This window comes from Natrix helvetica, assembly GCF_964273705.1.
Source record: "Natrix helvetica genome assembly, chromosome: 2".
Lineage (NCBI taxonomy): Eukaryota > Metazoa > Chordata > Lepidosauria > Squamata > Natricidae > Natrix > Natrix helvetica.
In genome coordinates, this window is record NC_138552.1 from 195527968 (window position 1) to 195540189 (window position 12222).

At 36.4% G+C, this 12222-nt stretch overlaps 1 protein-coding gene across 2 annotated transcripts in view; it reads left to right on the forward strand.

Annotated features, from left to right (window-relative positions):
• RSPO3 (R-spondin 3) overlaps positions 1-6384 on the forward strand; it is a 58185-nt gene extending 51801 nt beyond the window's left edge. Inside the window, exon 5 of one of the 2 annotated variants that reach the window (XM_081945291.1) lies at positions 2263-6384. In XM_081945291.1, the coding sequence (XP_081801417.1) occupies positions 2263-2441 (179 nt within the window). In that variant the 3' untranslated portion in view covers positions 2442-6384. The remainder of the gene's footprint in view (positions 1-2262) is intronic. The other variant, XM_081945292.1, reaches the window with a different exon arrangement.
• Positions 6385-12222: the final 5838 nt, after the last annotated feature.

The window sequence follows — 12222 nt, forward strand, 5'->3', positions numbered from 1 at the left end:
GAATTACAGCAGTTCTTCATTTTATTTTATTTTGAGCACTTGAAGAAATCTGCATTCACATTTTCTCCAACTCTATTAATCACATTGTAAATTCTTCTAATTTTTAAGTCAGTTTAGTTTATTCATTCTTCCGTGTTCACAGTCCATTGGAATAGTTAGGGAACTAAAAAGAGAATATGTTCAACTTTAGTATCAGATTATAATTGTGTTAGTTGTATTTACCATTTTCATTAAGAACAAGTATAGAGTGGTTAATAGTTTAAACTTAATGGTTTTAAGCCCTGGCCTTGGATTTGTCAAGTCTTAACCTCATTTCATTTATTTCAATTGGATAATTTCCTTAATAGGTTGTAAGAATATATCTTGGCCTAAGCAAAGCATACGTAAAGGAAGGTAGAGATATTCTTTGGAAGGGAGGTTTTCAAGATTCTGTTTCTATACCCTATAACAACAAAGTAGCATCCCAGAAATCCTTATAGCAGTGGTTCTCAACTGTTCCTTCACTATGGACCCCCTTTAAATACTTTTTATGGTGACCATGGACCTCCCAAACTTAACTCAAGATTTAAATCATAACATTTCTTAAGCCATGATGGCATTGCTGCCCTCCCAGGGTCCCTGAATCATAGGCTGAATCATTGCCTTATGGTATCTGTTTCTTCACCTGACCTACTTGAAGGATTGGCCTCAACTTTGAAAGCCACCAATCCAATCTTAACATTCCTTTCCAGGATTGGATAATACATTCCATGACATTCTGTTTAGCAACCAAGAGTAATAACCTAAGCTGGATGGCATTAACAATTATGTGGATATACAGTTGTCCCAAAGTTTTACTAAAAGACACCCTCAACAATTCCTAATCAAACTGGAGCCACTGCTTGTGGCTGAGATCCAACAAGCTTCAGCCATAGATTATCTATTTTTAAAAATATCTTCTTAATCACTTCAATAAAGAAGTGGAAGGGATGTTTATTTGCAAATGATGCAAAATTAGATGGGATTTTGAGAAATATATTTCAGGGATACTTGATAGGTTAGACAGGTTGAAAATACTAGAATGAAATAGACAACAGAAACTTACGTGCTTGGAAGACAAAAATTGCATGGACCTATTATGGACAGAGATTATATTGGCTTGGTAATATTATTTATAAAAAAAGATTTTAGTATAGTTGATTGCAAACTGAATATTATTCAGCAGTGTAATACGGCAGCAAAGAAGACAAATTTCATTCTATTATATAAAGTATAAAAGTATAATTTCCAAATAATTGGAATTAACAGTTACAGTATTCTGCATCGGTCAGATTCCATTTAAATGCTGGGTCCATTTCTAGCCACCAGATTTTAATAAGTTTCTGCTACATAGTTTTTCTGAAATGCAGATTAGGATGATTTACAGTAGTAACTAATGGTTGAAAGATAACAAAAACTTTGTAAGAGCAGTTTGATAATGGAATCCATTACCCAAAGGAATAATGGCTTCTCCCTGAATGTCTTCAAGTGTGGATTCTAGAGTAATCTAGATTTCTGCACCAAGCAAGGGGTTAGATATGATGGTCTTTCCAACTCTATGATTGTACAACTGACTGGCAAGATATAAATTCAAATCCCCATTCAGACATGGAGCTCTCCATGTCTTTGGCTCAGTTATTCTTTCTCAGTGCTGTGTGGACAAAATCAGGAAAGATTCCTTGTCATGTATGTAGAGCGGTATTCTAGAGAAGCAAGATATGACAAAAATGCAATAAATAAAAATGTTTTATTACTGTTTGATTTTAAATTCTGGCTTGCTCCCCATAGGAAAGACACAATTATGATAAACCTTATCATAATTGTTTTAGTATTGCTAATTATTAGAATATATGGAACAAACCTAAGGCTGCAGTTTTACTCACCTGATTATAATATATGGTATAACGAACAGTCTTGATTTATAACTATAGTAATCCAAAGACTTTTTATACAAAAAAATAATATATGATGACATTGTGTATAATGCCTCTTAAAGCACTGTTTATAATGAAAAGGCAGAGGCTATAATTTGTATTTTGAATTAGTTTGTCAAAATGCTGGCAATGGACTGAGTTCCTCATATCTCCAGGTCTTCTTAATCATGCTCTTGGAAGAAGCCAGTGTCAGAGGCTTTTCTTTATTTAAGAGTTCAGGGTTTGAGAATGCCAGGATAAGAGAAATTGATCATCTCTAAGTAAATGATACGCCTTGTAACGTACTGTAGTTTTTTTTTTTTTATTGCAGAGAGAAAAAGGGACAGACAAAAAAATCCAAAGAGAGAAGAAAACAAAGAAACCAGTCATGAAAACAGAGGCCAAGAATCCAGAAGGCAGGGCAGAGATCCAGCGAAAAAAAAGAAAACGCAACCGAAGAAGAGAAACCGCCAGAACAAACAGCAAAAACTAGTTGCCATCAGCAACTAACCGCCTTACACCACTGTTTAAGACTATTGCTGCTGCTATCACCACCAGACCCCCAGGGTCAGTGTTCCCCAATTATCACCAATAGACAATTGTTTAGTTATACTTAAACAACATTCCAGTACTTACTATATTCTTCATGCAGTCACAGTTTAATTGGAAGACTGACATGAAGCAAGATTTTGTTTAGGTTTTTTTTTCTTTAAATGGGATACATTCAACCTTACATTACATTCTTCCATGCATCTCTTAAAGAGAGTCTCAGCAGACGGTACTGCCTGGTTGATCTTGTCAGGCTTGGAAGCTCAGCAGGGTGCGGCCTGGCTAGGTTCTACAAGATTGGCAAAGTGGTAAGTAAAACTGGGAAGTCATTAAAAAAAAATATCCCAAAAGAAGGGAATGGTAAACCAGTTCCATACTCTTGCTGAGGAAGCTACGTGGATGTGTCCCTGAAGTCACCAGGAATCAAGTGGATTCAAAGAGACTTTAGCTTTTATCTCTAAGGGTCAATGTAGAAGCTTGTATATAATTATCAATATGGTATAAGGTATAACAATATATTGGATGACTACTTTTTCTTCTGTAAAGTATTTTTCAACCCATTCTTTATGATGCAAAAAATACCTGGTAAAAGATACAGTATCCCTAGGTGCATCATTATAGTATATATGTTGCATAAAGAGAAGGAAGAAGAAAATATTTTAAGAACTGAATATTCAATACTACAGTCTTATCAGAATTACGTTCACTGGATTTTGCCACCGATTCATATTAGAAATTCCAGACTGAAGAACTCCAAGATCTGAAGGAAAGGCACAAAAGAAATGGAAGCCTCAGTAAACATACTGCAAATACAAGCTTTAGATAGCACTATTATTTGCAAGATAGCAGAATATTTTCTGTTGGAACCTTGGTAATACAGCTGTTCTATGCTTTATATCATTCTTGTAACTGAAATCTTCCAGTGACTGACAAATCATATGGGGGATAAAAAAGCAAAACACTGAGATAATAAAGAACAGAGATGGGAGATCACACAAATCGGACATTTGCACTGATGACTTTTTCATCCCTCTTGTAATTGAACATTGTCACATAGTCTGCTTTGTAAATGGAGAAAAGTATGCTGTTCTTTAGAAATGTTTTATCTAATAAACTAAGGCCACTTTAACAAATATAAAAGGGGGAAATCCAATTAACTCCTCTAGCTGATGTAGTGATGGAATGGCAGAACAGGCACAATGGTGGTTATCATGCTACTGGCAGAGTGGGAAAGAATTCTTTAGGGTTGGACATGGAATAATTATTTGTACACTATATCTGAATTTACAGAGTTTCCACAAGCGGAAGAACAAAATCACTCTTTTTTCTTCTTTCACATTCAATGAGTGCCAAGGTTGAGTTTATTCACTATGGACACAAACATGCTCTAACATTTTTCTGGTCTGTTTTCATAACGTGGCCTTTCTCGGTTCCCCAACCCATTCCCAAGGCAGCCTTGAATCAATGTTAATGGTACTCACTAGAGTGTGGTTATCATATCTCTCTTATCTTGAAAGGGCTTTGCAAGGGATACAACCTGGCTGAGTATTTTGTCAGCAAGGTGACCCATGTCTACTTGTTGACCTTAGGCTCATACTAGCATGCATTCTTCCCCTAATTCCCAGGAACTGTCTTCAAGGGCCGTTGTGCTTTGGGCAGCAGAACAGTCTGGTTCTTTAAAATTGGGTTCCCCACATCCCCATTTCTTCCAGATCTCTGAGCCAATCCGTCATTCTGCTTCTTGGAGCACCCTTAAACAGCAGCTAGACTATGGTAGTGGCAGGAGGGGAGGTACTGCAGGATAGCTGGCATTGCAGGATAGCTATCTATCTGTGCTGCTTCATGGTACAGCCCCCCTCATATCTCTGAATTGTCATTCAGGCAGGCTGCTTTAGAACACTTTTTTTCTGAAATAATTCAATCTGCCAATGATAGCTCACCTGCTATCATCAGTGAACATCTACTAGTACTGAACATGAGTTTAGCACTCTTCTAGAACAGCACTAAATCTGTCTCCAGTTTCATTCAGATATGGGTTTAGCAGACAACAGCACTAAACTCATCTCTAAAAAGGGGTCTATCTTCTGTCACTTCCTTTTCAAAAGCACAGAGACAAACACTTGATAGTCTGACCACTATCAAATTTGCCTCCTTCCCAGTCTTAGCTCACATTGACTTTCACAGGGAATTCCAACAATGCCTGCCTTAATGTGTCTTCTACATTGTGAATAAGTGTCAGCCATCTGAGGTAGATCAGATCAGGAAACAAACCACCACAAGAACACTAGAACTCTATTTTATTTAGACCATAATAATAGAATCTTGAAAGCCTGATATAATTTATCTTTCCTTCCCTCTTATATCAAAGAGTGTCCAGGTAGGCCAGTCCCAGGTTTCTCCCTCAGACGCTACTGTCTATCTGGGCTTTATTCATGTACAATAAGGGCAGTTTCATTTGTTGCCATCACACCTGTATCAAAATAGGATGGCAGATTGTATGCCAGTACAAAGACAGATGTGTTACACTTCAACCATGAGTAAGAACCCTAAACAAGCTATGGACAGAACAATTCTCAGAATGGAGTTGTCACAAATTAGGAAAATTAATTTCAATTAACTAGTGTTAATACTATTTTATTTTGTGAAAGGCCATTTATTTATTTTCCCTCACAAGCTACAGGGCAGCAGATAAGAAATTGTTTTTGAATACAGCAAATCAATTGTGTTCTGACAACTAAAAACTGACCAGGATTTCTCTTGAGCTGCTCAGATTTTGCAGTGTTGTTCAATGAAATGTCAATGGTTCCTTTTTAATCTCACCACATTTTCAACTGTATAACAAAAGTAGCACCTACTCATGCTCTAGCCTAGAGCATTCACTTCAAGTTGAAGTACCTTGTTTCAAAAACTATATTACTAACTATCATACAGTTCATTTGGATAACCACATTCCTTTTTCTTCCTACTTCAGTTTAATATGAAGGTCAAATAGTTTTGGGAATTACCTGATATTTGGCTTCCATACTATTACACAAAAGTAATATCCTAGTTAAATTAACTTAGTCTTAAAATTGGTGTTCACTATGATGATTAGGACTTGACTTTTTCTTATCCTTGCCCTAAAATGGTAAGCATGAATGAGATTTTATAGCCTGGCTGGATCCCAATATTTATCCACCTGACTCAGAAAATCTTCCCCACCCTTCATTTTCAGTATGTGATTTATGCTTCTCATATAAGAGAAGAAATAGTTGCCATGGCGTGAAACTAATGCCTATTATAATTAACAATTTCTAAAAAGAAGTCCAAAGAGATTTCCTACAAGTAATGTCAACTATCGCGCTGCTATTGTCCATGGCTGCATTTGTTAATTAAAAGCAAGGTGTCACAGGAGACAGAACACTGTTGATTAATGCATGACTTGTGTGCTAAAAAAAATCATGGCATCTTAAATGCCTCAAAGGTGCTTTTTCAAAAGATAACTGGACTATGTTTCTTTCTTGAGGAAGACATTCCCCCCCCCCCCCGAAGAAACTTCTTCAGTTCCGATTGTCAGGACTGAAGATGCTCTTGGATGAGAGACGAAATGTCCTCTTCAAGAAAAAAAAAAAAACGTAGTCCAGTTGCCTTTTGAAAAAACACCTTTTGAGATCACCATGACCTGGATGACTGAGAATCTCCATAGACATGTTATGATATAGCACTGCCAAAGAGTCTGCATCTCGAGAGAAGTCCCAGCTGCAATATCTGTAATTGGAAAATGGGCATAAAATATTATTAATATTATAAACCTGTATTGAAATCTTAATTTTAATAACTCAATGTTGCTTTTTCATAAGATTTGGCATTTTCTAGTAACGAACAATTGTTTGTTGCATCTCACTTATGGCAACTGTGAATTCCCTAGAGTGGAGACATGTAATGTATGAACTTGGAAGCTACTGATTTAAACAATAATAAGGAACATTTGTATGATACAGTCCTTTTGTAATCATTTCCCCCACTCAAGGCCACACAGGTACAACAGCAATGCTATTACTGGCAAGAGGGGAATACCAGTATTTTTAATCCATTTCCTCCATTTTAGTGGGATTTTTAAAAACCTGTACAGGTGTGCTAAAACTGTCAAAGCTGTGCAACCCCTTAGCTACTAATTTGTGATGGCACTACTTGATTTGTTGTTCAGACTGGGGAGAGGACGGAGTGTTAGAAAGTCCACAAAGCCTAGGGTTTCTCCAATCCAAGCTAAAACCGGAAAATTTTTAAAATAGTTTTAACATCTGTTTCTGTATATTTAAAGTGCCAGTTCCACTTTTACAGTATTGTATGGGTAAATAGAAATAGAAATTATTATATGCAACAACATATTTTTCAAATTCTTAATATACTAAGACAATCAAATTTGAAAAACAAAATACCATGATGAATTTAATTTTCCAAGGAATATTTTATAATTGCTGTTGTTCACCATACTTCCTATGGAAGTTGAATACTGCAGTTTAGCAATATATTGAGACCCCTAAAAGGTGTGGAGAATGATAGCAAATTTGTTGTGCTGTTTTGTTTTTCAGAATTAATTATTCTAGAATGTTGAGAATTATGACTGACTGAGGAAGTTTATATGTTTCCAAATTAATACATGAATCAGTGTGTGTGACATTGTAGACATAAGGGATAATACATTATGTTGATAATTATTTCTATTTTCACCTATCCATTCAACCCTGTGGAATTGGAGCTGGTACTTAAAATATATAGGAACCGATATTAGTGCTCTTTATCTCCACTGTTCCACTGTTGTTGAAACTATGTTATGCATCAGATTGGGGTTTTCTTTTCTTTTTTCTTGTTATATTTTGCAAAGGGCCTTATATTTTGATACATGAAGACTTATGCTGCTATGTAAACCTCCATTCAATAATGCCTAACTTGTGTGCCCTAATCTACTGATTATTTTTTTTTCATTTGTACTTCCAACAACAGTGGAAAGGAAGAGATAAAGGAGATTACAACCAAGATGATGTGATTTAAAAATAAGTTGATTCAAATTTGCCATATTATTTGTATGAACCAATTGCCATAAAAAAGGATTAATGCAGCTTTCTACATTTTTTTACCTACTGGCTCCATACACAGGAGAGACAATGTCTTGATCATCAACCAGCTCTGCCTCAAACATCAGCAGATCAACTGGCTGTCTTCGTTATTAGTTCCCAAAGAAATAGCAATGACAATAAGACTTGCTATTATAGACTCTGCAATTTTAGACCATATATGAGACCTCAAAAGGTTTATATGTTATTAATTTTGTCAATTTAGATCAGCTGCAAAGCCAAAGGAATACAAAGCCAACTGGAAATTAAAACCTTAAACATGACTAGCTTCCAAAGACAGCATTCTGTGTCCCAAGCTTTACAGCAAACAACATGCCAAATACAAGGACAGAGTTCTACTTTGTCGTTATTCCCTAGAAACATTACTTTAGTGCCAAAATCATCATATTTCATCACTATCACCAAACAAGGATATAAGGGCAAAACAATTATGGCCTATTAAGGACAGGCTAATGGAGTCCATTTATATCAATGAAACACACAATGAAATTATTCATGATATATTAATTTGATACAGTAAGTGAACAGGGAAAAATAATTAAGGTTTCTTGTTCTATTGTGCAACCTACTGCATATGCATAAGTGCACCCTAATTAGTCCCACTGAATCAATGTTACAAAGAGACAGAGAGCTTGAAAACAACCTCAGAAACAGCCACAGATGTTTCTCATTTTTAATTATAACCAATATAACTGGCAAAATATCATTGTCATGGTTACATGTCACACTATTACTTTTAAAAAACAAGAGCCAGTGGAATGTCAAGAAAATGAATGGACCAAGTAGCCCTGGATCCTTTTAAATAATATTGTTGGCAATTCTTGAAAAGAACGTCTCAGATGCTTTGCTTCTTGCTGACTTCGCTAACCTGCTTTTGATTCCCTCTGGACAAAACTCTCAGGCTTTTATATCACTAGACATCTGAAGTGTTATATAGGACTCCAGAGACTGAAAGTGCCATTTCTAATTAGGATTTCAAGATTTATTTTGGAAACCAAAAGATTTCATCCGACTCCTTTTTTTTTTTTTAGAAATACCATGTCCAATCATTCTTTTCTAAAGAGTGCAAATACGTTTTTAACAACTTAATACGTTTTTTTTTTAAATGCACTCTGCTTTTTATATCTGTATTTTTTTTAAAAAATAATTAGACATGTTCATGGAAGTTAGCCTATTAGCAACTTAGTAACAAAATCTTTATGAAATGATTTTGAAAATTCATGCTGCAGCCATAAATTTCAGATTTCCATGGGCACTGGAATTCTCAAGCCCACCCACTGATCTGCAGCCATATATAAAATAAAAATATAGATAGAGATGGAAGGTGGAGCAGCAGGTAAGAAAAAAATTAAAAGTTCAGAGATCTGTGACAAAGGGAGGCACTATAGAAAAAAAATATAGCACAGAACAGGAACATAAAGCATGTAGTACCATAGAGGATGAAGTAGACACATAAATTAGAAAAAAAAATCCAATCAGAACAGTTAGAATAAGACAAGAGATAGAATAGAATAACAGAATTGGAAGGAACCCTGGGGGTCTTCTAGTCCAACCCCTGCTTAGGCAGGAAACCCTACACCACTTCAGACAAATGGTTATCTAATCTCTTCTTAAAAACGTCCAGTGTTAGTAACGGAACCAATGAGAAGAGCAATACAGGGGACATTGCAGTCAATGTGAAATACCAAATAGCCTGCACGCTCAACCCTTGTCTGAGCCCAAAGCCTGGGGGAAGCGCCAGGTTTTCATGACCTTCCAGAAACCTAAAAGAGTAGGGATACATCAAATGTCAGGTAGGAAGAGTTAGAATGGCTAAGAGCTTGGTGCCTCCAAGATTGCAAGAGGTGACAACATTTAAGGGAGTTCACCCACCCTATTTAACCTAGTAGGATTGCAAGATAGCAATAGCACTTAGACTTATATATCACTTCAGAATGCTTTACAGAGTCGGCATCTTGTCCCCAACAATCTGGGTCCTCATTTTACTGACCTCAGAAAGATGGAAGGCTGAGTCAACCTTGAGCCTTGTGGGATTTGAGCTGCCAAATTGCAGTCAGCCGAAGTAGTCTGCAGTATTGCACTCTAACCACTGTTCCACTGTGGCTCTGTATGGAGTGTTATGATGATTGATGATGATATGATGATTTTAAAAATTAGAATCTGTTGCCAGAAAACCTTCTGGATTTTTCTTTTCAGTTCTTAAAATAAACTAGAAATCTCAAGTAATCACATTAACATTTTACTAATTCTAAAAATCTATCTTTTCAATGACCACTTCCTGGCCTGAAAGCTGGAAGCAGCTTTTAAGTCCTAGTCAAACTCTCATTGTTTCCAATAGCTTTTATATTTTTAAATTACTTATTTATTTTTATTTTATTTGGTTTGTCAACCATGTACAAGGTAACAGGTATAAGTATAAGCATGGACATGAATAAAGGAAATGAGTAGAAATAAATAGGGACAGTGGGACAGGCGCTTATGCAAGCCCCCTTTACAGACTTCTTAAGAATGGGATGAAGTCCACACAGGGGTGGGTTCCTGCCAGTTCTAACCTCTTCTATAGAAGAGTTTCCACACATCTACAGTGCCGTTTAGAACCGGTTCCCCCGCACATCCGCAAATCATCAAGATGAAGAGCGAGAGGAGGAATTCTGGGAGTTGAAGTCCACAAGTCTTAAAACTGTCAAGTTTGAACACCCCTGGAGGCTTTTTCTAAAGGGTTAGGGGTGCAAGGGTCTTGTAACTTGACAGCTTTAAGACTTGCATGCTTCAAATGCCAGAGTTTCTGAGCCAACATTTTGCTTGCTAAGCAAGAGCGTTGTTAAGTGAGTTTCACCACATTTTACAAGTTGGCCATGCCCACCCAGGCACATGGCTGGCAAGCCACTCCCACCCAGTCACATGGCTGGCAAGCCACTCCCACAAAGCAGGCCACACATACAGAAGAGGTTCTAAAAGAATTTGAAACCCACCACTGCGTCCACAGTAGACAGTTTGAGGTTGAAGCTGTGGGGGTTTGAGGATGTAACAACGGAGTCAAGTAGAGCATTCCAGGTGTTGACCTGGAATGCTCTACGTGGAAGAAACAATAAACTTTCCTATGAGTTGACAGACTGCAGCAGTGATTATGGACCCAAATCTTCCTTCATATTAAACCAAAGTCACATATCTGCCATATCTTTTTCTTGTGGTTGTTTTTGGTGCAATCTAGCAACCACTGTGCTCTTTGCGGCGCCCAACATTTTGTGAAACAAATGAGTTACTTTCTCCCCAAAAGGTGTGCAGAGGTATTACTGCATGTCTAACTCCCTCAATAGTTATAATTATTGCACAACAAAGCACTATTCAGTCAAGGCCTGCCTACAATATCAACGATTAAGTGCATTCTGAAGGCTCATCAACTACAGTTAACATTCAACAAGTCAACCAAAGAAACGTAATTATATTCATATTTAAATGCATCTGAAACTCAACAAGAGAACAAGATAAAAGCACAAAGAAATTTCATACAGTGATGTTTAGCAAACCACTCTTAAAGCATTTCAGCAGAGTACTAATAATGGTCTTTGCAGCTTACGCATTTAAGAGTAGCAAGCAGGCAATCAATTTCTGAAGTCCTGGTCCTCTTTCTCCAGCAGCAAAGCATAAGCCACAATAGGTCTCAGCTATGACCTTAAGTACGGTAACTGAGGTTTGCCCCAGAATTTCATAATGAACAGCAACAACTTTTCCCTGCTGTTGCTGTACTGACTAGGTTGGATAGGTTTTTGGGAAGAGGGGGGGAAATAATACAATAGCCTACAAATCATAGCACTTGGAACAGCTGGAATGATGCTGCTTAAAATAGCTGGGATTTGTTCAGAGATGAAACAAAACTGCTTTTTGTCCCAACTGTACAAGAAAACTCTCTGACCATGAATGTTTTATTTCAAGCTTGGAGTATGTGAAATAGCGCTTTGAGGTTGAAACATTTTGTCCCTGCTATGACTCCACAGTATAGACAGAAAGGCTAAGAACCACAGGTTACCATTATGTGTAATCTCTTCTGATCTTCACGCTGCTTTTCACTGAAGATATTTTTTTTTTACAAATTCTGTTCATGTTCTTTTGTAATTATATCTACTTAAATTTTGAAGATTTTTTTTTCTTATCACTTAGAAATATGTGAAGTTTAATATAAAATAACAAGCTTCCTCAGCAAGGCACTGAGTCTACAAACCAGAATTGTTGTAGCTGCGAGTTTTTGATATCTTGTGTACCTTAGGAACAAATCAACCAACAACAACATCTGTATCACTACTAATTCTACAATACAAATCAGTGATTCATCAGCAAATTACTGGTAGTAAGCTGAAGTCTAAATTTAGACATATACCAACGTTATTATTTTTTGTTTATTACTCTTTGCTCATTAATATTCTTTCTGGAAACATCTAATTGCAAATATAACTTGAATTACAAGCTGAATAAAGATGTAAAAGACAAGAGTACTGACATCTGAATTGCAAAAAAGATTCTTAAAACAAATGTTAATGAATATTTTTGCAAATGTCTTTGTAAACAAAGACACTAATGTAGATGAGACAAAATCATAAGTCAGTTGCCAAATTTATTATGACAAAAGAGTT